The following is a 26,860-nucleotide window of genomic DNA, read 5'->3' on the forward strand; positions in this document are numbered from 1 at the left end:
TTGAGTGAGTTAGCTCTCTCCTTACCAAAATTTTTCACGATTCTCCACTGAACATATGACCCTTCTAACATAAAAATTGATTTTTAAGCCTTAACTCAAAAGAAATAAATACACTTATATCGCAGAATTAAGTTCTTATAACTAAGATTTTTAAAATCTTCAATTTTTGTGATTACAAAAGACAACTGATTGAGATAAATGTTGGTGGAATCGTAACAATTGTGACGATTTTCCTGTAGTTGGTAAGGAGAGGGTTAGGAGAGTATAAAGTGATTGAGCTTAATTTTTTGAGCTTTTTTTTATACAACGCAATATCCACTAAACGTCCTCAAAGCGCTTTACAGGGGTCCCTGGCCAACAAAAAAATTTAATATGAAGGACGGGACATGACGCCTGTTAGGCGATATTACAATTTTTTTTCGGACAGAGACAACGCTGTTTACGACCAGGTACTCATTTTACACCTGAGTACGGTCAGAGAATGTGAGTAAAGAGCCTTCTCCAAGGACTCAACTCTGCGCCGAGCGAGGCTCGAACCCAGGGCCTTCCGATCCGAAAGCGAGTGTCATACCACTAGACCACATAGCCGCATATTGATAAGATATTGATAAATTGATAAGTTATGAATAATGTAAATGGTGCAGCAAGAAGTTCTATGTTTTGTTTATTCATCTTAACAACGCGGAAAGTACTTTGCGATAGATTAGGGTAGCAAGCAATTGTCACACTATTGAAACCTGGGTAAACCCCGGCTCCATGAGCCTAATGGCTCTGAAGGACTAAAGAATAGGTTACATATTGAATCATAAGGTGGCAGCAGCCTCTTATGGTTCCAACTACTATGTTTTGACGATCGACCAATCAGCAAAGTCCGGTCCGCATTCGTGCACCGTCGCGAACCCGCCGGGTAGCATCGTCACAACACACCGTTCGACTAGATGCTCTGTCGTCTCGGGTTCCGCGTGGATCTTTACCTTGCAGCAGGTGAGGGGGCTTGAGCCGCACGGGAGGGCAAAGGTGTAAATCCCGGTTGACCGTCACGAGACCATCCCGGGTATCGAGCCAACGAGCCACATGAGCTGCTCGCCCCGGTGTGTGACTAAATTTGATCCAACCCGGTGCCCGAATAGCAGCTCTATCCCGGGCGCCACACTACTATCTTCATAAGGTGGCATATTTATTTTAATAACAGGATGTATAGGGAATGAGATTAGCGGAAGAGTAGCGTCCCTTGATTGGACGTCACCCATAGTCTGTGACCTAACCGGCGAAAAAGTTATTAGAGAGAGAACGTCATGTTGGTTGTGCGCATGCGTCTCCCGTCCTCGCTTCCGGTGAAAGCGACTTGAGACACTTCAAAACCAAATTGACGTTCTCTCTGTAAGGTGACGTCCAATCAAGGGACGCTACTCTTCCGCTAATCTCATTCCCTATAGGCAGATTATTATGATTACGGGACATAAAAGAGAGAGGATGGATGATATTTATTGACAACTCGCATTCATTTAGGCTAGATAATAATGGTATGCCATCACTCTGAAACCAGAAGATCAGTTGCACAAAAAAAATATGTATCTAGTCCTCCAGCGGACTAGATTTACACTTCCAATGAGATTGGAACCAGTTTTTTTGACATCACACTTTTGTTCCCTATAATGTTATCGGGTTTCCCCGGTCTTGTCCAAGCTACTTTATAGTTTTTGTTTCTTGTCGGTTACTCAAACCATATGCCGGCTGGAGGGATAAATAAATCATTGTGAAGCGCATTGGGCATGGTAAATTCATGGAATCGCGCTATATAGTTGTTCATATTTATTCTCATCGAATTAAGACTAAACATTGTTTTAATCCTACGATTCATAGAATTTAGTCTTATCATTATTTCAATCCAACGGTTCATAGAATTTAGTCTTATCATTATTTTAATCCTACGATTCATAGAATTTAGACTTACCATTGTTTCAATCCTACTATTCATAGAATTTAGACTTTTTACGTTGTTTCAATCCTACGATTCATAGAATTTAGACTTTTAACATTGTTTCAATCCTACGATTCATAGAATTTAGACTTTTAACATTGTTTCAATCCTACGATTCATCGAGTTTAGACTTTTAACGTTGTTTCAATCCTACGATTCATCGAATTTAGACTTTTAACGTTGTTTCAATCCTACGATTCATAGAATTTAGACTTTCAACGTTGTTTCAATCCTACGATTCATATAATTTAGACTTTTAACGTTGTTTCAATCCTACGATCACTGGCGGTCGGTCTATTGAGCGAAGTTGTTTTGTGCCGCCCTATATTTTTCAAATTTAGCAGATACTGCTTTTCGTCTCAGTTTTTGCATATGCTGCTTTTCGTTAACACTCGGGCATCTCTCCTTGAGCCGTGATAGATACATACTGTACGAAGGTTGTGCATCATCACAGACGGCTCTCTATTTCTTGTTGCCCCACGCGATGCGAGATGACGTGCGACAATGAGCTGAGGGTGGGGTATGGGGGCTACCATGAGCCAAAAAGTCAACAGGCCGCCCAAGTATTTTATATAAAAGACTGTTTTCTTCTGTTTTAAAACTTCGGCTATCCATCTCCCCCTACAAACAACTGATACTCTTTACTGCTAAAATAACTAGGTCAGGCCGGCATATTTAGTTTTGCACACCTCGGGGCCTGACTTGGGAGAAATCCCATATCAGTTTTATCATTGGAAGAACAGGTTTGTTGTTATCAAAACATACGAATGAAGAAAATTACAATAAATATCTAGATTTTATTGCTATTCGTTTTGCTCAAATGGATTTTAATAATCAATACGAATATTACACAAATCATTCACCGAGTAGAGCCCCATGATGCTATAAATAAGAATCCCAGTCCATTAGCCATTAACCCGACAAACAGAGCAGTTCAACTTGTAATGTTATTGTCTTTGGAGTAGATAAGGAGTGTATTGAGGTTGAATTGTCTATCCTTCTATTATTGACTGTTATCACAGTTGATATTCAAAGGAAGAAAATGTACATGGCAGTCTATTTGTTGTTGTCATGTTGTTCTTCGATTCATTCCGCCTTAAATAAACAGCCAGCAACCGCCCCTGCCTACGATTCATAGAATTTAGACTTTTAACGTTGTTTCAATTCTACGATTCATAGAATTTAGACTTTTAACATTATTTCAATCCTACGATTCATCGAATTTAGACTTTTAACGTTGTTTCAATTCTACGATTCATAGAATTTAGACTTTAAACACGGTTTCAATCCTACGATTCATCAAATTTAGACTTTTAACGTTGTTTCAATCCTACGATTAGATACCTGGACTTCTTCAACGTGATGAGTTATGACCTACACGGATCGTGGAGTGTCCGGATAGGACATCACTCTCCTCTACAAGGAGGTCAAGCTTGGTATGACGCTAAAACTGGCCATATCAACGTGGTGAGTTAAACCTTTGTTAGTTACTCATTAGAAAGTTTTAGTCGCTTCATAGAGGTTAATTTGAAAAAAATGATTATAAAATCTACCGAGTGAACTTTTTTGCTTTGCTTTTTTAAGGGGGGGGGGGGGAGGAGGAAGAGGATGGGACGTCAGCGGGGTTTTGACTTGTTTAATTGGGGTTTGTTTTTTTTATGGGGGGGGGGGGGGGGGTGAGGGTAGTGGGTGGGTTGGTGTGTGTTTTATTATCCTATTTTTTAAAAATTATTTTTCTTTCTTTTTTAATTGAGGGTTGAGATTTGTTTTGGTCTTTTGGGGGGGGGGGGGGGGGGCGTGGGGGGGGGGGAGGTTTGGGTTTGTTTTTTTCATTTAAAAATTAATTTTTGGGGGGCGGGGGGGGGGGGGAGTTATTTTGTCTAGGTGTGTACCTATTTTTTTACTTTCTTTACTTTTTAATGATTGAAATTGACAAAAGAATCCCTTGTAGAATTGATAGAAAGCAAAGAAAAGAAGTTTGAAAAAATCAAAAGTGATTCACTCAAATCCCAGCGGTAAAAGTTGGACCTTTTGTCTTATCACGAGCAAGCTAGCACACACACAAGAGTGACATTTCACGAATCGATGGAAATAGGTCAGCGATTAAGACGTTACGTTATGTCACAGTTTACTATAGTTCCATAACAATCAACATCAACAAAGGATGGCGAAAGAATAAAATCGAACTAAACATTTCACTGCCTTTTTTTTATGATGTAAGGGAGATAACACTATAAATTCTTTTCAGGTTCTAAGGTTAGTTATCAGTTGTGTCCCTTGAATTAAAAAAAATTTTGGTTAAAAAATTGTTAAATTTTTTTATTAAAAAAAAAAAAAATAAAGTGTATCACATACTATCTGAATAAACATATCAATGCAAAAAAAAAAAAAAAAATACTTGGTTGAAATAAATGGAGCGAGACAAAATTATCCGTGTAAAATTTGTAGTCTTATATTTTAATATTGAGCAAAACAAAAATAATATCCTTCATGCATAGGGCAGTGGAGGAACCAGTTGAAACAAAGCTGGAAAAATAAATGGACATTATTGAAATCATATCAACATAATCTACGATTATTGTCTTTATTGTAATTTGATATAACAGTAACGTGATGGGTGTTGCTTGTTTACATCATTTTGACAGGCGAAGTCAATTCGCACTTGGCGTGACCTCGGGGCAGACGAGTCCAAGTTGGTCATGGGGGTGGCAGCATACGGCAAAGGGTTCAAGCTCTGTGACAAGGGACATAACCCCGGTGACAAGAGTTGCGGCGCTTCCAACCCAGATAATATGCCTTATTTTGATGTAAGATTCTCTCTCTCTCTCTCTCTCTCTCTCTCTCTCTCTCTCTCTCTCTCTCTCTCTCTCTCTCTCTCTCTCTCTCTCTCTCTCTTTTTTATGCGTGTGTGTGCATGTGCGTGTTTGTGCGAGTGTGTTGTGTGTATGTGTGTTTATGTGTGTATGTGCTTGTGTGTTTGCTGGTATATTATTATTATATTGTCTCATTTTTTTGGTTTGTTGTTTCTGTTTGATTTGTATTTTTTCTTCTTACCATTTAGCATACATGGGGGCAGAGTATACGTTACGTTGTTAATATAGATAGTATGCACTTTAGCTACAAAGCCCACAACATTGCTTAAAATGTTCGCTTAAAACATATTTGTTTCGATTTTAGTAGAGGGTATGAGAAGCAAGATAGGTTTGGTTTGTGTTGTGTGTTGTGTTGTGTGTGTGTGTATGTGTGTGTGTGTGTGTGTGTGTGTGCTTGTGTGTGTGAATGAGTATGTTTCAGCCAAAGTAATTTGTAATTTAAGCGCTTAGAGTCTGGTGTCTCGGAGTTATAGCGCTATATAAGTTTTCAGCATTATTATTATTATTATTGCCATCCGGAAGTATAACGGACCAACACACAAAACTATGTGTAACCATGTACTTTTATAGTCTGGTTTATACAGTTTAGTGAGAATTACTCATAAACGCGGATGGCAAAAAAAAAAACAATAACAAAGACCCGAGTGACGTCATCTTCATTCTATCTATAGATATATTACTTGAAACTATATCATTAGAAAAACATTTATTTTGATGTGTAGGCCTATTGGATTCAGTAGTCTGATGTCACGCCGCCCGGCAACGGCGGCCATCTTGGTTCTAAACAAAGAAAATCATTACTTTGTATTCTTCATGCTGGCTAGAACTTTTCATATGCCTTGTGATCAGAATGTGTAAAAGTCAAAACATGATCAAATTTATGGGTTTATTTCCTCTGGATACGTTTTTATGCTCGCCGGGGAAATAGTTCATACGGGCGTCTGCCACTGTTCCAATAGTTTAGAGCCAGTGTTACTAAGTTACCATGCGTCATTAGGAAGGAAGTGACGTTACGACTGTTGAAGAGTATTGTCAGTGACTTGTTAGATTGTATGTCTCGTATCTGTGACCCATCGTCTCAAAACGGTATATGTCGGAACGAACCAGATGCTTAAAATCTGAATTAAATGTTAAACTAGTCAAAAATTTAAATTGTTGGCATTAGCACCCTAAAATATGGTATCCGTTCTCTTCAGTAAAACATACAAACTCAACTCAAGTCTGATATTTCTGGCTATAAATTTAATTTTCAACAGCTTAACCAAACCGACTTAATCCCGTTTTGAGGCGAAGGGTCACATATAGCCTATTAGGTTTTCAATTTTTACTTCATTTATCACAGATTTTGCGAGGTCTTCGAACAGGCAAGTTAAAGAGACGGTGGATGGAGAATGAACTCGTTCCCTACGCCTATAGTGACAGGGATAGACTGTGGGTTGGTTATGATGATGAAGACAGTATTCAGGCAAAGGTTAGTAGTGGTGGTGGTGGTGGTGGTGGTGGTGGTGGTGGTAGTGTTGGTGGTGGTAGTAGTAGTAGGAGTAGTAGTAGTAGTAGTAGTAGTAGTAGTAGTAGTAGTATTAGTAGTAGTAGAGGTAGTAGTAGTAATAGAAGTTGTAGTAGTAGTAGTGGTAGTAGTAGCAGTAGTAGTAGTAGTAGAGTAGTAGTAGTAGTAGTAGTAGTAGTAGTAGTAGTGGTGGTAGTAGCAGCATTATTAGTACTAGTAGTAGTAGTATTAGTAGTTGTAGAGGTAGTAGTAGAAAAAGAAGTTGTGGTAGTAGTAGTAGTAGTAGTAGTAGTAGTAGTAGTAGTAGTAGTAGTAGTAGTAGTAGTAGTAGTAGTAGTAGTAGTAGTAGTAGTAGTAGTAGTAGTAGTAGTAGTAGTAGTAGTAGTAGTAGTAGTAGTAGTAGTAGTAGTAGTAGTAGTAGTAGTAGTAGTAGTAGTAGTAATAGTAGTTATGATGGTAGTTATGGTGTAATTAGTGATGGTGGTGTTGGTGTTTATGGTGGTGGTGATTATGGCGGTGTTATGATAGTGGTGGTGGTGGTGGTTGTGGCGGTGGTGATTATTTTAGTGGTTGGGATGATGATGATGGTGGTGGTGGTAGTGGTTGTGGTGTTGGTAATCGTAGCCGCAATTATGATATGGTATGGTTGTTTTCTTGTTTGTTTTCGTGATAGCATTTGTGATTACAATGATTTAGTCTGTTTGTGACGATGGTAGGAGTTGGAGTAGTGATGGCGATAATGATGATGATGATGATGATGATGATGATGATGATGATGATGATGATGGTGGTGGTGGTGAAGATGATGATGATGACGACGACGACAATGATGTGATAATCATGATGATGACGATGACGACGACAATGATGATGATGATGATGATGATGATAATGATAATGATGATGATGATGATGATGATGATGATGATGATGATGATGATGATGACGACGACCACGACGACGACAATGATGATGATAATCATGATTTATATTACAAAACTCATTCCCAGGTTCAGTTTGCTAAGAAAGAAGGTCTCGGAGGCATCATGGTGTGGGCTGTTGACCTCGATGACTTCAAAGGTCAGGGAGGGGGTCAAGGGGTCACATATCCTCTTTTAAGAACAATCAGAGATGCTTTGGAGGGGAAAACCTGGACGAAAAACAAGCCGGATCAAATGGAAGATGTAAAACAATGGAAAACAGGAGATACAAAAGACAAGATCAAGTTTCACCAGGCGGTAATAATTAATTTGAACTTTATTGAGACGTACCTGTTCTAGTCTAAGGTCCAGTCAAGATTATTTTTTTAAAATCCAGCTTTCACGGCTCAGCAGTATGGTCTTTGCTTCGTACCCTCAAAAGGTAATCGTATTCGATCACCCGCCGCGTTGTATGGCCTTGAGCAAGTCATATTACCCTGGCTCACTTTACTTTGCGGCGCAGCACTGCGGCTGACGCCTGGGTTATTCCAGTCTTCCCTTGGAATAGACTTCATTTAAAGATCATGGGGTTGAATAAAGGGAATTTTTATTTATTTATTGATTTATTTATTTATTTATTTTTGTTTGTATTTATTTATTTATTCACACCAAAAGTGATTAAGTAATGATGGCTGTTAGATCTAGGAAACCCCTTTTCTATAGTCTAGCAGTCTATCGTAATATCCAAGACCCAGAAAAAGGTGTAAAGTTCTATATAACATAACATCCGGTAATCTACGGCCCTAAAGAATAACTTGAAACAATTGATAAGAAAAGCTGTTCAAATAAATGGCATCCATTTCCTTCAAAACGTATATCCAGTTTAGACAAGTAATTTATTAAAATGTTTCCGTAAAGTATCATATTTTGTTACAACTGAACGGCTAAGAAAACCAGCAGTACCAGGTTAGGTTTCATTCTTTCATTTCATTAATATTCCAATCCTACTGGATTCGTTATGGATGTACACGGACTATTGATATTTTTTGCTTCATCTTCGTCATCCAATACTTTCATCGCAGTCGTAAGCAATGCTTCCTTAAGACCATGTAACAGAATAATATTGGGAACAATGCATCGTATGAATATTTCTCCGCGACATAAAGCGTATACAGAAAAATGAATCCTCATAAATTGTCATGATTTTGACTTTTAATTCTATCAACTATGAAAAGTTCATTGCAGCAGTAAAAAGTCCAATGACTTTTTTTTTTAAACAGAAATGCGCCATTGCATCGGCGTGACATCAGACTATTGAATCCAATTCAACAGAAAATATTGACATCGCATCAGTAGCAATGCTTCACTGAGACTTTTTTTTCAATTCAACAGAAAATATTGACATCGCATCAGTAGCAATGCTTCACTGAGACTTTTTTTTTTAATTCAACAGAAAATATTGACATTGTATCAGTCGCAATTCTCCACTTAGACTTTTTTTCAATCAAAGAAAATATTGACATTACAGTAGTAACTATTTTATTAATTTTATAGAAAATATTGACTTACATCAGTAGCAATCATTGACTCAAAATAAAATATGATTAAATTGATTGATATTTCATGCCATCATATGTTACTGTCAGATATTAAAAAATTCATTACTTTCATTTATCCACAGAATAAAATGAAAGCAACAGACGAGAATTCCTTACAAGAAACAGACGATGTCTACCAAAGTTCGAAGTTAAAACAACTCAAAAAACTCGCACCGTCATTGAAAGCGATTCCCAAAGATCTCATCAGAAGACCGGAAGCGGTTCCATTTAGACCAAAGCTCTCTGATCTTGGAGACTTCTCAAAACGAAAATCAGTCAGAAGAAGATATAAAAATCGCCCGTTACTCAAATCAAAACCCGTCAGCAACACGGAAAATTCTCGAAATAAAAACACAATTTCTCTGGATAAAAACAAGAACTTTGATCGAACCGTTGATTCCAGATTTTCAAATACTCAGTTTTACAAATCAAAAGGCAAACTGAGGAATTCAAATTATGAAGATGATGTTCCAGTCAGAAATCAAAATATTGAGAAACCCTTGAATCCTCATATTTCTAATCGAAAAAAAATGACGAAGCCATCAACATTCAATTCTTTGGAAAACATCAAATCACATGAAATGAAAAATCCACAATATCATCAACAAAATAGATTAACATCAAATAAAGCCAATATGATGAAGCATCCAAGGAGACAACATGTGGCCTTTGAAGGCAAAAAACGTGGAGAGGAAGTATCGTCAGAACCCCATGTAAAAATCCAAAATTGGGTGTCATCGTATGGACACAATAGTCATGTAGGGCAAAATCCTAATAATAATATTGATTATAAAGATCTAAATACGGGACAAGAACCACGTCGAGTTGATAAGTTTAAGAATCGATTATCAAAAAGTAGAAATCGAATCCCTCTTATAAAATATTCTGAGAAATCAGGGGGTTTTAATTTTGCTAAATCTCCCTTCACAAAAGAGTTATATTTTAGAGGCAAGTTGTACAGCGATGATTATTATCACCAAACGCATCCATCTCACTTGGATTCTACAACAAAAAACAAGGGTATTTCCGGTGGCCACTTCAAGAAAACGATGACTGCCTTCAATGCTGTAAACCCAAGCCTATATTTGTACTCTTCTCCCAGTGTTGTTGACAACATGAACAACACACCTTCAGATAAACCAACGCATGTTTCGAAAAACATCAAAGCTCCAATAAAATTGAGATCAAAACCAAAAAATACAAATAGACTTTCTAGACTAAATCCAAAACGACGAGTATCCAGACCAAAAATTCAATCAGAAACCAACAATAGAAATCCTTTCTACTCGACGTTCACATCCCCCAAACACGATGACAAAAATGGAGTTCGAGCGCACACTTCATACAAGAATGGATTGGTTTCAATGGGAACCTCAAAGAGTCTATCTGACATCTGGCCAGCTCCTTACAGAGCCAAAATGAATATTTCGAGGTCAGCAGTGCAGATAAAGAAGATCAACTTTCATGAGACGAGTGACATTTCAAAACCTACCTCCGGCTCAATAAACGGCAAACGAGACATTCCAAACAAAGGGGGAGTTGAAAGTGATAAAATACCTATGCCCAGTACTTACAAACAAGATAAACCAGACTTTGACGACAATAAGAGCGGCCAATATCTAAAGAAGAAGAGTTTCAATTACAAAGCTAGCAACTCTCTTACAAAACATGATGGCAAAAGAACAAAAGATAGAAAAGGGTTAAAGGAATTATGGTGGGTGACCAATATGAATGCAAAATCCGCCAGCAAATCAAAGACGTCCAACACTTATGGTGATGTGAGAGAAAAGATTTTAAGTTCATCGAAAATCAAGGACAAATTTCAGAAGTCGTATACGGATATGCCCTTTGTAAAAGAAATTTCAAAGGTCCCTTGGTACAAAAGACCTAAACTTAATGAAAACAATTCTCTCTCAACATCCTTCAACAAGCCCTCTTCATTTGAGGTACAAACTGCGGCTTCCAATAAATCTAGGACTTTAACTGAAAAAGCCAGCTTCAAAATATTTACACCAAAGGTGTCAAGTTATAAAGCCTCAAAATCAAAAGATAAAATGCCACAGTATATTCCAAAACTTGCAAAACATGTCGAAAGTGCTCCAAATCAGAGGTGGTACGAAAATTCTAGGAAACCGCAACAACTATACTCACCTAACAAGAAATCCCAAGTTAGAGCAATTTTTTCAAGGTCAAAATCTATACCGAATCAAAATAATGTCAATGATAAAGCAATCATTCAACCGGAAACCATCACTATCAGGAGGAAGTATCCCACATCACAAGGACAAAGTGCTGCCATGTCTTCTCACAGACACAAACATTTACAGACGGGGAACGAACATCAAAGTCATGAAGGTTTCAGAGCTTTAGACAAAGTGATACAAAAGGATAAAGATAAAGTGAAATCTTTCGAAACCTCAACACCTTTTGGATTGCCTAAGCAGGAATTGTCCTTTCAGGTTGAAGCAAATACCCTCGAGTCCTCGTCTTATTCTGAAAGCAGGTCAAACACAGGCACAGCAGAAGAAAAACTAACAAAGGAAAATTATAGAGAGGATGATACCAAAGCCCAACTCTCCGTTAATAAAAGACTTGAGTCAAACTCGAAATCAACTAAGCAAAGAAATGAAAGTGTAAAAAACACCTCCTCTGAGGCTAAAGAAGAGATACCTGATGATGAGTCTCTAAAAGGCGAACTGTTTGACAACAAAAATACAAGACTGGTTCATGAAGTGGAACAAGATATGGAGATTAGTGAAAAGGTCAAAAGTTTGGATGCAATTGATTTAAACACCGAGGATAATGTAACTGAGAAAATTCAACACAAAAGACAAATTAAGAATGAGATACCACTTGAAGTTAAAATTGCGCCATACCGATCCAACTTCATTAACGATGACGTTTCTTTCAAAATGGGGAACACGGGGAGAGTGAAAGAATTCAAAGGCGAATCAATGACGGAGAAGGTTCCCTTTGAATGGATTGAAAAGATACCCGAGTCAGAGACCATTAATACCATAGAGACTGACCGCGGAAGGATACAACTTCTCGGTGTCTTGAAACATCCGGTTAGTGGAGAAGTTATTGGACTAGAGTTCAAGGTATTTTCTGACGATGAAACAGACAATCATAATCGTAAAACGGTTGAAGAGTCAAAATTTAATTCTGAGGACAATATTGCGAATTATAAAAAATATGATGAAAACATAAAGAGCAATATTTTGTCAAGAAGAGACAATGTAAAGACTGGTTCATTCCCTGAAAAGAATAGACCTGACGAAATGAACAATAAACAACCATTAGATGCTAATCAGATGGGCGAATACAGAAGTTTCAGTCACGATACTCCCCTGGAAGAGAAAAGATACTCGAGAGAAAAACAATCACGTGATGAAGACCCATTTTATTATTATGGGGAGAGCGAATCTCCGGTCATTTCAGATTACAGCAATCAGCATCAATCGTCAAATTCTATCTACTCCTCAAGGGAAAATAACGATTTGGACGAAATAAAAGAGCTGATGAAGAACGAATCATTCATTGCCGCCATAAAGGCCAGATTTGAGACCAATCCAACAACAACGACGAAGCCTTATGAGCGAAGGGAGACAACTCAAACAAATCCCCGGAGACCAATGGAAATGCCACTGGAGTCTTTCAGTGAACCTTGGTATGTGAAATCTAGACCGGAGAATACCTACAAAAATGAGGGCAAAAGTATGTCTTCTTCTCAAAGTCCAAGTAGTCCCGATGAAAATGGACAAATATTTGAACCTGAGAGTAGTTCTGACGAACCAATAATGACTTCTAAAAACAATCAAGATAAAAAGTATCGGACTTTGAAAACCGATTCGATTTCATCAAATGCTGACAGCCAAAGATTCCAAAGTGAAGAGACGGAAGTCCATATCAAACATTTTGACTCAACTGAGAATAATGATAATAGAATGTGGTACGAAAAAGATGAAACGAATAATAGAAACAAAAAAATTGAAAACAAATACGATTCCAATGAATTCAATGATATAGAAAAGCACAGCTTATCGTCATTACAGAATATCGAGAAGACGGGAGAAGAAGTTGGCAGCAAAGACATCACAAAATCTGTAAAATGGAATAAAGGAATGCCAGAATCCGGACGAAAACATCAAGTCCGTAAAACTAAAGTCGAACAAAAGGAAAAATACACGGACATAAATAACTTAGATCCTATTGACGAAGTTAGAAGTGGATTTAAAACCCCAAAACTAGCAGAATTAAACCAACAAAAGCAGCCCAATGTTTTAGAAGATAAAAAAACAGATGCCTACAGGAATAAGGTACATTTACCTACAGAATATAAAAATGGAAAAGATAGATCGTTGGATGACTTCAAAAAATATAACTTACAAAGGAAAGATGCTGATCTCATTGACGTAATCGGAACTTCGGAGCAGAGGAGAAATAAAAATAAAGTTAGAATGTTTAAAAGAGGAAAACGGAAACGTTATTATCTGAACAATGAAGATTATGATGAAAATTATTCGGATGATACAAAATTGTGGACATTCTTTGAAGAGAATGTCCTCGCAGATGGTGAGAGTTCTGATGAAAACGATACAGAGGATCATGGGATAAACTATTGGGAGGATACCCAGGAGGATGGAGAGCCGTTGGGAATGAGTGAAAGGTATAATTCTAAATCTAACAAAGTTGATAAATATACAACACGGAAAACAAAGTCTCAGAGAAAAACATCCAGAAAACGAAATATCTCTAAGCCTTTGGTGGACAAATTTGACTCCTCAAAGAAATTGGATGAAACAGCTTGGTATGACAAGGCAGAGCATTCGCCAAAGTCTATCGAAAGTAGCGAAAGGCGATATAAAATGGAAAGTTATGATGATGTCACATTAAATAAAGGCAATCAGATGAGGAAGGTTGACGAGAACAAATTTGATGAGAGCTATTCAAACCACAAACCTAAGATGGATGACCGGGCCTCAGCTGCAAAGAAGTTCCATGTAAGTTGCTTTTAAAATGTGTATGTTTTATATTATGATTATTATTATTATTATTATTATTATTATTATTATTATTATTATCATTATTATTATTATTATTATATATCTATATCATCATATCATATTATTATTATTATTATTATTATTATTATTATTATTATTATTATTATTATTTATTATTATTATTATATATTATTATTATATATATCATTATATTATATTATTATTATATATATTATATTATTATATTATTATATAGTAGTAGTAGTAGTAGTAGTAGTAGTAGTAGTAGTAGTAGTAGTAGTAGTAGTAGTAGTAGTATATTGTGTAAAATGTAACATTATTTTTAAATTAATTGAACAATATTGAAAATAACAGCTTAAAAAAAAAAAAAGAACAAATGACAAAAAAAGAAAGGTTTTGTGTTTAAACGCCTTCTTTAGCCAATAACAAACAAATATTAAAAACATTAGCCCTCTCCTTACCTCCTATTGGAAAATCGTCACATTTGTTACGATGCAACCGTCACTTTTCTCATCCAGATTTCATTTCTTGTTGCTACAGCTGTAAAAACTTGACATTCTGTAATAGAGCTCATAATGTCGAACAATATTATGTATAGAATGTACTTGTTACTTTTCTGTCTGAGTAAGAAATGTCTGTTTTTGTGTTGGGTGGGTGGGAAATTTGGGGAAAATTCTGAAAATGTTGGTAAGGAGAGGGTTAATTTAATACATCACTTAAAATCCAGATAGAAAGAGAGAAGTAGAGAAAGTAGAGAAAGAGAGAAGAGAGTATTTGGCACGGCTGTCCGCGTGTAACAGAGTCTTCATCATTAGTGTCCATTACGTTTATCAGCCCTACAGATTCTACCAGCTTAGTATCACAAGAAAGAGGCAGCGTAGCTCAGCGGTACGGTCTTGGCTTCGTACCCGAAAGGTACCGAGTTCGATCACCCGCCGCTGCTCTATGTGGCCTTGAATAAGTCACTTCGCCCTATGGCGCTGATATAACCTAAATGTGTTGCAAGCACCGTAAACCCCATAAAAACAATAACAAAAACTTCGCCCTAGATCAATTTGCGGCGCTGCATTGCGGCTGACGCCTATGCTATTCCAGTCTTCCCTTGGAATAGACCCAAGAGACAAATTTCCCCTATGGGATGAATAAAGAAAATTTCATTCATAATTATTAGCATATCATCATAAAGTCAAATAAGATACAAACAAGGCAGTCAGGATATAACATTTATTATGTTTCGCTTATTGAACGACTTATCTGCTTGTATCAAGCTTATGAGTAATATTATCGAGACACGTTTGAAGATGCACCAGAGACTATCAAAGAAATAGATGTTGTTTTCATTCTTGAATATCTAAGAAGAAGAAGAAGAAGAAGAAGAAGGAGAAGAAGAAGGAGGAGGAGGAGGAGGAGGAGGAGGAGGAGGAGGAGGAGGAGGAGGAGGAGGAGGAGGAGGAGGATAAGGAAATGAGGAAATGGAACACAAGAGGGGGAAGAGGAAAAAGACGAGGACGATGATGATGATGTTGATGATGATGATGATGATGATGATGATGATGATGATGATGATGATGAAGACAATGACGACGACGATAACAACAACGATGACGAGAATGTATTTACGTGTAGTTAGTATAAATCAGAAAATGAAAATATTAAAAAGAATAAAATTCAACGACATCGTCACGTGTCCAAGGGACTTTTTAAAAAAATAATTTTGTTTTTCAACAGGACAATAGTCAATCTCCGAAGTTGTCTGCCTTCAGCGTTACTAGTGTCGTACCAGCAGACATCAAACAGTATACCAGGGGCATGGAGAAAAGCAGTAAAATTGCCGGCTTTGATAACACCCAAAATTATGCTTGGCAAGGAAACCAAGGTATTTACAATGAATGTTGTCGTGTGATGCTTCAAACAATGAACTTTAGACATAGAATAAAGCACCTTTTGCTATAGATAGTTTTTAATATTTAAACATGATGGAAGCAAGGCACTATTTGTAACAACAAAATGAGTGAAAAGAAAGTTTCCAGAAGACGAATAAGTTTAGTGAAATTTTTCGCGATGGTGAGGGATGTGAAACAGAACTATTGGACGACAACTCGCTGGCAGGTGGACGTGGCTCATACCTTGATGACTATACTACGAACACTAATATTTTCGTTGCAAACTCATAGTTATTACTTGATCCTCTCTACCACTTCTTGAGACTGCGATTCGTTTTTGTTACCACTCTATCGTCGATTAATTTGTTGTCTGCAGTTTTAAGTTAATATGCCTATATTTATCTATCACTATTATATAACAAGAGATTGGAATGGGGTATGCTACGTGTATGGGGTAATTTTAATTCGAAAAGTGAGGGGAAAGTGACTTATGTTGGGTAACAACAAGTATGAAAGTGAATAGAAAAGTGGCCAGAAGCAATAGGAATGAAAATTTTCGCGGGGTGGTGTGGGTTTGAACCTTCTCTTTTGGTACGACCTTCCGCCTGGGTTGTGAGAGCGTGGCTTACGTGTGATCTTCAACGATCCAAATATTCGTTTCAAACTCAAGTCATTACTAGATCCCTCTCTCTCCCACTTCTTTGAGTGCCGTTCGTTCGTACACCTATCGCGAATAATTTTACCATCAGTTAAGCTTAATAGCCATATTCTCATCCACAATACATATAACATAATAAACAAAGGACATTGATATGCTTTCCCGTGTATGGTGATTTTTTTCTATAAAGTGAGTGGACAGCATTATTGCTTTAAGCTTAACTGCTGGTCAAAATTTTCGCGATGGTGGTGTACAACGTTCGGCGTCTCAAGAAGTGGTAGAGGATCAGTAATGCCTTTGGATTGAAACGAATATTTTGTGTTCGTGATAGTCAACGTAAGCTCAACGTCTACATGCCCAGGAGTTGTGGTACAATTAGTCGCTGGTTCATACCACACACCGCGAAAAATTTTCATTCTATATTGTGCTCTTGGAGTACTTTTCATATTCACTTTCAGATTTGTTTGTTCCAACCATAAGTTCCTGCTTCCACTCACTTTTTGATTATAAAATTCAACCATACACCGGAGCAGACTCATATTTCTCAATGTTTATGTTATTGATTTGATGAATGAGAAATAGGGCTATTAACTTAACTGCTGGTCAAAATTATTCGCGATGGTGCTTTGTACAATCGATCGCGTCTCAAGAAGTGGGTGAGAGAGGGATCTAGTAATGACTTTGAGTTTGAAACGAATATTTTTGTGTTCGTTGATAGCTCACACGGTAGAGCCACGCTCTCACCTGCCAGGCGGAGTTGTCGTACCAATAAGGTCGCAGGTTCAAACCCCACCACCACCGCGAAAAATTTTCATTCTCTATTGTCTTCTGGCACTTTTCTATTCACTTCATATCTTGTTGTTACCAACATAAGTGCCTGCTCCACTCACTTTTCTGAATTAAAAATTCACCCCATACACCGGAGCATACTCAATGTCTCAATCGTTTCTATGTTATATGTTTGTGATGAGAATATTGGCTATTAAGCTTAACTGCTGGTCAAAATTATTCGCGATGGTGGTGTACGAACGAATCGGCGGTCTCAAGAAGTGGGTGAGAGAGGGATCTAGTAATGACTTTGAGTTTGAAACGAATATTTTTGTGTTCGTTGATAGCTCACACGGTAGAGCCACGCTCTCACCTGCCAGGCGGAGTTGTCGTACCAATAAGGTCGCAGGTTCAAACCCCACCACCACCGCGAAAAATTTTCATTCTCTATTGTCTTCTGGCACTTTTCTATTCACTTCATATCTTGTTGTTACCAACATAAGTGCCTGCTCCACTCACTTTTCTGAATTAAAAATTCACCCCATACACCGGAGCATACTCAATGTCTCAATCGTTTCTATGTTATATGTTTGTGATGAGAATATTGGCTATTAAGCTTAACTGCTGGTCAAAATTATTCGCGATGGTGGTGTACGAACGAATCGGCGGTCTCAAGAAGTGGGTGAGAGAGGGATCTAGTAATGACTTTGAGTTTGAAACGAATATTTTTGTGTTCGTTGATAGCTCACACGGTAGAGCCACGCTCTCACCTGCCAGGCGGAGTTGTCGTACCAATAAGGTCGCAGGTTCAAACCCCACCACCACCGCGAAAAATTTTCATTCTCTATTGTCTTCTGGCACTTTTCTATTCACTTCATATCTTGTTGTTACCAACATAAGTGCCTGCTCCACTCACTTTTCTGAATTAAAAATTCACCCCATACACCGGAGCATACTCAATGTCTCAATCGTTTCTATGTTATATGTTTGTGATGAGAATATTGGCTATTAAGCTTAACTGCTGGTCAAAATTATTCGCGATGGTGGTGTACGAACGAATCGGCGGTCTCAAGAAGTGGGTGAGAGAGGGATCTAGTAATGACTTTGAGTTTGAAACGAATATTTTTGTGTTCGTTGATAGCTCACACGGTAGAGCCACGCTCTCACCTGCCAGGCGGAGTTGTCGTACCAATAAGGTCGCAGGTTCAAACCCCACCACCACCGCGAAAAATTTTCATTCTCTATTGTCTTCTGGCACTTTTCTATTCACTTCATATCTTGTTGTTACCAACATAAGTGCCTGCTCCACTCACTTTTCTGAATTAAAAATTCACCCCATACACCGGAGCATACTCAATGTCTCAATCGTTTCTATGTTATATGTTTGTGATGAGAATATTGGCTATTAAGCTTAACTGCTGGTCAAAATTATTCGCGATGGTGGTGTACGAACGAATCGGCGGTCTCAAGAAGTGGGTGAGAGAGGGATCTAGTAATGACTTTGAGTTTGAAACGAATATTTTTGTGTTCGTTGATAGCTCACACGGTAGAGCCACGCTCTCACCTGCCAGGCGGAGTTGTCGTACCAATAAGGTCGCAGGTTCAAACCCCACCACCACCGCGAAAAATTTTCATTCTCTATTGTCTTCTGGCACTTTTCTATTCACTTCATATCTTGTTGTTACCAACATAAGTGCCTGCTCCACTCACTTTTCTGAATTAAAAATTCACCCCATACACCGGAGCATACTCAATGTCTCAATCGTTTCTATGTTATATGTTTGTGATGAGAATATTGGCTATTAAGCTTAACTGCTGGTCAAAATTATTCGCGATGGTGGTGTACGAACGAATCGGCGGTCTCAAGAAGTGGGTGAGAGAGGGATCTAGTAATGACTTTGAGTTTGAAACGAATATTTTTGTGTTCGTTGATAGCTCACACGGTAGAGCCACGCTCTCACCTGCCAGGCGGAGTTGTCGTACCAATAAGGTCGCAGGTTCAAACCCCACCACCACCGCGAAAAATTTTCATTCTCTATTGTCTTCTGGCACTTTTCTATTCACTTCATATCTTGTTGTTACCAACATAAGTGCCTGCTCCACTCACTTTTCTGAATTAAAAATTCACCCCATACACCGGAGCATACTCAATGTCTCAATCGTTTCTATGTTATATGTTTGTGATGAGAATATTGGCTATTAAGCTTAACTGCTGGTCAAAATTATTCGCGATGGTGGTGTACGAACGAATCGGCGGTCTCAAGAAGTGGTGAGAGAGGGATCTAGTAATGACTTTGAGTTTGAAACGAATATTTTTGTGTTCGTTGATAGCTCACACGGTAGAGCCACGCTCTCACCTGCCAGGCGGAGTTGTCGTACCAATAAGGTCGCAGGTTCAAACCCCACCACCACCGCGAAAAATTTTCATTCTCTATTGTCTTCTGGCACTTTTCTATTCACTTCATATCTTGTTGTTACCAACATAAGTGCCTGCTCCACTCACTTTTCTGAATTAAAAATTCACCCCATACACCGGAGCATACTCAATGTCTCAATCGTTTCTATGTTATATGTTTGTGATGAGAATATTGGCTATTAAGCTTAACTGCTGGTCAAAATTATTCGCGATGGTGGTGTACGAACGAATCGGCGGTCTCAAGAAGTGGGTGAGAGAGGGATCTAGTAATGACTTTGAGTTTGAAACGAATATTTTTGTGTTCGTTGATAGCTCACACGGTAGAGCCACGCTCTCACCTGCCAGGCGGAGTTGTCGTACCAATAAGGTCGCAGGTTCAAACCCCACCACCACCGCGAAAAATTTTCATTCTCTATTGTCTTCTGGCACTTTTCTATTCACTTCATATCTTGTTGTTACCAACATAGTGCCTGCTCCACTCACTTTTCTGAATTAAAAATTCACCCCATACACCGGAGCATACTCAATGTCTCAATCGTTTCTATGTTATATGTTTGTGATGAGAATATTGGCTATTAAGCTTAACTGCTGGTCAAAATTATTCGCGATGGTGGTGTACGAACGAATCGGCGGTCTCAAGAAGTGGGTGAGAGAGGGATCTAGTAATGACTTTGAGTTTGAAACGAATATTTTTGTGTTCGTTGATAGCTCACACGGTAGAGCCACGCTCTCACCTGCCAGGCGGAGTTGTCGTACCAATAAGGTCGCAGGTTCAAACCCCACCACCACCGCGAAAAATTTTCATTCTCTATTGTCTTCTGGCACTTTTCTATTCACTTCATATCTTGTTGTTACCAACATAAGTGCCTGCTCCACTCACTTTTCTGAATTAAAAATTACCCCATACACCGGAGCATACTCAATGTCTCAATCGTTTCTATGTTATATGTTTGTGATGAGAATATTGGCTATTAAGCTTAACTGCTGGTCAAAATTATTCGCGATGGTGGTGTACGAACGAATCGGCGGTCTCAAGAAGTGGGTGAGAGAGGGATCTAGTAATGACTTTGAGTTTGAAACGAATATTTTTGTGTTCGTTGATAGCTCACACGGTAGAGCCACGCTCTCACCTGCCAGGCGGAGTTGTCGTACCAATAAGGTCGCAGGTTCAAACCCCACCACCACCGCGAAAAATTTTCATTCTCTATTGTCTTCTGGCACTTTTCTATTCACTTCATATCTTGTTGTTACCAACATAAGTGCCTGCTCCACTCACTTTTCTGAATTAAAAATTCACCCCATACACCGGAGCATACTCAATGTCTCAATCGTTTCTATGTTATATGTTTGTGATGAGAATATTGGCTATTAAGCTTAACTGCTGGTCAAAATTATTCGCGATGGTGGTGTACGAACGAATCGGCGGTCTCAAGAAGTGGGTGAGAGAGGGATCTAGTAATGACTTTGAGTTTGAAACGAATATTTTTGTGTTCGTTGATAGCTCACACGGTAGAGCCACGCTCTCACCTGCCAGGCGGAGTTGTCGTACCAATAAGGTCGCAGGTTCAAACCCCACCACCACCGCGAAAAATTTTCATTCTCTATTGTCTTCTGGCACTTTTCTATTCACTTCATATCTTGTTGTTACCAACATAAGTGCCTGCTCCACTCACTTTTCTGAATTAAAAATTCACCCCATACACCGGAGCATACTCAATGTCTCAATCGTTTCTATGTTATATGTTTGTGATGAGAATATTGGCTATTAAGCTTAACTGCTGGTCAAAATTATTCGCGATGGTGGTGTACGAACGAATCGGCGGTCTCAAGAAGTGGGTGAGAGAGGGATCTAGTAATGACTTTGAGTTTGAAACGAATATTTTTGTGTTCGTTGATAGCTCACACGGTAGAGCCACGCTCTCACCTGCCAGGCGGAGTTGTCGTACCAATAAGGTCGCAGGTTCAAACCCCACCACCACCGCGAAAAATTTTCATTCTCTATTGTCTTCTGGCACTTTTCTATTCACTTCATATCTTGTTGTTACCAACATAAGTGCCTGCTCCACTCACTTTTCTGAATTAAAAATTCACCCCATACACCGGAGCATACTCAATGTCTCAATCGTTTTCATGTTATATGTTTGTGATGAGAATATTGGCTATTAAGCTTAACTGCTGGTCAAAATTATTCGCGATGGTGGTGTACGAACGAATCGGCGGTCTCAAAAAGTGGGTGAGAGAGGGATCTAGTAATGACTTTGAGTTTGAAACGAATATTTTTGTGTTCGTTGATAGCTCACACGGTAGAGCCACGCTCTCACCTGCCAGGCGGAGTTGTCGTACCAATAAGGTCGCAGGTTCAAACCCCACCACCACCGCGAAAAAATTTTCATTCTCTATTGTCTTCTGGCACTTTTCTATTCACTTCATATCTTGTTGTTACCAACATAAGTGCCTGCTCCACTCACTTTTCTGAATTAAAAATTCACCCCATACACCGGAGCATACTCAATGTCTCAATCGTTTCTATGTTATATGTTTGTGATGAGAATATTGGCTATTAAGCTTAACTGCTGGTCAAAATTATTCGCGATGGTGGTGTACGAACGAATCGGCGGTCTCAAGAAGTGGGTGAGAGAGGGATCTAGTAATGACTTTGAGTTTGAAACGAATATTTTTGTGTTCGTTGATAGCTCACACGGTAGAGCCACGCTCTCACCTGCCAGGCGGAGTTGTCGTACCAATAAGGTCGCAGGTTCAAACCCCACCACCACCGCGAAAAATTTTCATTCTCTATTGTCTTCTGGCACTTTTCTATTCACTTCATATCTTGTTGTTACCAACATAAGTGCCTGCTCCACTCACTTTTCTGAATTAAAAATTCACCCCATACACCGGAGCATACTCAATGTCTCAATCGTTTCTATGTTATATGTTTGTGATGAGAATAATTGGCTATTAAGCTTAACTGCTGGTCAAAATTATTCGCGATGGTGGTGTACGAACGAATCGGCGGTCTCAAGAAGTGGGTGAGAGAGGGATCTAGTAATGACTTTGAGTTTGAAACGAATATTTTTGTGTTCGTTGATAGCTCACACGGTAGAGCCCACGCTCTCACCTGCCAGGCGGAGTTGTCGTACCAATAAGGTCGCAGGTTCAAACCCCACCACCACCGCGAAAAATTTTCATTCTCTATTGTCTTCTGGCACTTTTCTATTCACTTCATATCTTGTTGTTACCAACATAAGTGCCTGCTCCACTCACTTTTCTGAATTAAAAATTCACCCCATACACCGGAGCATACTCAATGTCTCAATCGTTTCTATGTTATATGTTTGTGATGAGAATATTGGCTATTAAGCTTAACTGCTGGTCAAAATTATTCGCGATGGTGTGTACGAACGAATCGGCGGTCTCAAGAAGTGGGTGAGAGAGGGATCTAGTAATGACTTTGAGTTTGAAACGAATATTTTTGTGTTCGTTGATAGCTCACACGGTAGAGCCACGCTCTCACCTGCCAGGCGGAGTTGTCGTACCAATAAGGTCGCAGGTTCAAACCCCACCACCACCGCGAAAAATTTTCATTCTCTATTGTCTTCTGGCACTTTTCTATTCACTTCATATCTTGTTGTTACCAACATAAGTGCCTGCTCCACTCACTTTTCTGAATTAAAAATTCACCCCATACACCGGAGCATACTCAATGTCTCAATCGTTTCTATGTTATATGTTTGTGATGAGAATATTGGCTATTAAGCTTAACTGCTGGTCAAAATTATTCGCGATGGTGGTGTACGAACGAATCGGCGGTCTCAAGAAGTGGGTGAGAGAGGGATCTAGTAATGACTTTGAGTTTGAAACGAATATTTTTGTGTTCGTTGATAGCTCACACGGTAGAGCCACGCTCTCACCTGCCAGGCGGAGTTGTCGTACCAATAAGGTCGCAGGTTCGAACCCCACCACCGCCGCGAAAAATTTTTATTCTCTATTGTCTTCTGGCACTTTTCTATTCACTTCATATCTTGCTATAGATAGTGTGCGCTTGGCTAAGAAGCTCATAACATTGCCATCCGGAAGTATAACTGACCAACACACAAAACGGTGTGTAACCATGAACATTTATAGTCTGGTTAATACAGTTTAGTGAGAATTACTCATGAACGCGGATGGAAAAAAACAATAACAAAGACCTGAGTGACGTCAACTTCGAACTATCTATACTAGCCATCTTTTTTTTGTGGGATCTTTTTTTTTTTTTACATGTTTTGTTTTGTTATGTTTTGATTTTGTATTTTTTCTTTTATTTTTGTTGGGGTGTTTTTTGTTTGTTTATTTGTTTCTTTTTATTTATTTATCTTTTTTTAACGGGTTGGGCGAGAAAGGGAGTACGTGGGAAAGAAAGTATCAGATATAAAATTAGCGGGAAAGAGGGGGAAAAGGATGCTCGAAGATTAGGTGGATGGATAGGGTAAAGGACGCTATGAAAGTACTGGGCCTGGAGGAGGATGATGCAATGAATTGAGACGCACGGAGATGTGGCATTCATTATGGCAACCCTGCAAAATGCGGGATAAGCTGAAAGATTAAGTTTTTGTTTGTTTCTTTCTTTCTTTGTTTGTTGTTTGTTTTGTCCTTTGTTTTTCTTTGGGTTTGCTTGTATGTGTGTGAGTGTGTATCTCTCTCTCTCTCTCTCTCTCTCTCTCTCTCTCTCTCTCTCTCTCTCTCTCTCTCTCTCTGTGTGTGTGTGTGTGTGTGTGTGTGTGTGTGTGTGTTTGCAAATATGTAATCTTTCCGATTTACAAGAATAAAGACATGGAATTTTGTGTTCTCACTCTCACCACCTGTCCATGATCATTTGATGGCATAATAAAAGCAAAGGTAACCAATAGTTTACACCTCTTCTTTCTCTTATTTATCTTCTTTTTTTACCCATTTCCTACAGATTTCACCTGCCCTGCAACGTTCGGCATATTTGCTGACCCGACAGACTGCCGGGCGTTCTATCAGTGTGTCTGGTACGTCCCCTTCAGGAGCAAGTGTGGTTCAGGAACCGTTTGGAATGAACAGTATATGGTCTGTGATTGGCCAGAGAATACGAATTGCCTCAACGTTGACATCCTTCATGGATTGTGATTGGTCAATTTCGTCGTGTGAAAAATTGATAAACTATTCATTGTTGAACAAAGTGTGATGTGCCATTTATTATTATGTGCTGAAGAACTGCAGTTGTCTCCAGAATGTATTTTTCAAACCACTTGAATCAGATGTTATTTGTTTCCGAAACTTCACTAATGTATTATAAAAGGTTTAATTCATCAGAAATTTAATTTACTTACACTAGAAATCGATTAAGCTTAAATTCACGGGACTAGGATCATATTTATTACAAATTAGACTATTTTGTTTTGGCATATTGACTGCCAATGAGAAAATCAAGGGACGCAACTCAATATGAACTCTTAACGTTGTAATAATTACCGGGTGGTTTCCCTTTGATATAATCGTACAGTTGAAAATTAATGAAAAACTGATCCATTATTGAATAATCGCACTTCTCACTCTTTTCATTTATTCGAAAAATAATAATGATGATGATGAAAGATTGGTATCTAGTAATACAGTAGTATTTTATACATATATAAATTCTACGCTTAATCGCACACAATTTTAGGCTATCCAAAATCATGACGTATTTCGATGTGGTAGGAGCTTTGTTGTTTTTCCACTTGGTATCTATTACAGGCATTGAATGGTCGAAAACTTGCTCATTCTGAACAAGGCTAGTTTCCAGGACAACCAAATCAAGATATTTTAAAACAGAGATGTTTGCGTGTGAAAATAAAACAAACAAACAAACTCGAAGCAAGTATTTCTATAATTATTTTGCAATAGTTTAAGAGCTCCTTTCCTGATTTTCAAAAATTGTTAATGTAACGATGACAATGTCATCATTATTATTTTTTAAAGAAGAAAATGATATCTTTGATATTAATGTCGATTCTATAGGACAGTATAGTGAGGAAAGTAAAACAAGGGGCATTACTTATACATATATAAAATGTTCTCGTTTCTAAATCGCCTCCCTTTGATACATTACCAGAACCACCACCACCCTCATTTGTCTATCGTTTTCATCTTCTTACGTTTAGGATTAGCTATTCTTTTTGGGAAAACTGTTTTCTGCTGTATATTATATGAACTTTTTCAGATGTCCACTGTTGATTGTTTCGAAACTCTTTCCATATCAATGATTAAAACTCCGCTAAAATAATTGTTGTGATCTCGTCAACTTAATAAGTACTTGTTACGGACAATTGACAAAAACTGGAATTTCACATTTCTGCTCTCCTTTTACAGTTCACGGTCTTTGTATTTGTATGGACTTAAAGGCAGGAAGAACCCCTCCCCGCCTTTGGTCTATATCTTTGTTTTGTTTTGGTTTTTAATGGTTTTACGGCGCTTGCAACACATTTAGGTTATATCAGCGCCAGTAAAAGGGAAGAAAATGGGATAGTAAAAAGTTATAGAATTACAATTAAAGCACCCAAGAGAAAGTAAGACAAAGGGGAATGGGAACAAATAGGGATCAGTTGTAGATTCCAAGATCATACCACCAATGTACTTAGTTTGAGACCACCTATGTCTCATCCGGACACAAGCACAAAATCCAACTAAGAGGAACACACTCAAATGCTTACATTATACATTAAAAATAACAAATATAATAATGCATAACAGAGAGATGATTTAGAAGGGAAAAAAAATATCATCTTCCAAAACAATAACTATGCATTTGACTGTTTCCCTCTCAGCCAGGACTCCGACGAGGACCCGGAAAAAACCAAGTAATCTCATTCCAAGACAAAGACAGAAAGCTTGTTGGATAAGATATAAGGGGATAGAAGACACAGTATGTATCTCCCTGTCCGCTGTGGGAGGTCAGGATCCCCACCCAGGTCTATATCTTTAAGATCACAAAAACTTGTAATCAATGTCAATTTATGGTAATTTCATTTACACAATCTTTACAGACCGTAGGTAGGATATTTTGTCCTAAATTCTCTCTCCTTACCAACTATAGGAAAATCGTCACATTCGTTACGATACAACCAACATTTTTCTTATTCAAATTTCTCTTGTACATCATAAAATTTAATTTTTGAAGAACATGAACAGTGTGTTGTAGAGTATGTTTTGCTAAAGAATTAACGTAGAATCTCAATAACTTA

General features: G+C 38.3%; 1 protein-coding gene across 2 annotated transcripts in view; it reads left to right on the plus strand.

The window, feature by feature from the left end:
• The window catches only part of LOC144958411 (uncharacterized), a 57,873-nt gene extending 31,971 nt beyond the window's left edge, over window positions 1-25,902 (plus strand). For both annotated transcript variants that reach the window (XM_078890418.1, XM_078890420.1), the window contains exons 7-13: window positions 3,322-3,448; window positions 4,627-4,788; window positions 6,197-6,325; window positions 7,372-7,599; window positions 8,963-13,882; window positions 15,635-15,782; window positions 24,574-25,902. In XM_078890418.1, the coding sequence (XP_078746544.1) occupies window positions 3,322-3,448; window positions 4,627-4,788; window positions 6,197-6,325; window positions 7,372-7,599; window positions 8,963-13,882; window positions 15,635-15,782; window positions 24,574-24,764 (5,905 nt within the window). In that variant the 3' untranslated portion in view covers window positions 24,765-25,902. The remainder of the gene's footprint in view (window positions 1-3,321; window positions 3,449-4,626; window positions 4,789-6,196; window positions 6,326-7,371; window positions 7,600-8,962; window positions 13,883-15,634; window positions 15,783-24,573) is intronic.
• The last annotated feature ends 958 nt before the right edge of the window (window positions 25,903-26,860 follow it).

Source organism: Berghia stephanieae, chromosome 12 (genome assembly GCF_034508935.2).
Source record: "Berghia stephanieae isolate SIO BIC M18660-M18661 chromosome 12, UCSD_Bste_1.3, whole genome shotgun sequence".
Classification (NCBI taxonomy): Eukaryota; Metazoa; Mollusca; class Gastropoda; order Nudibranchia; family Aeolidiidae; genus Berghia; species Berghia stephanieae.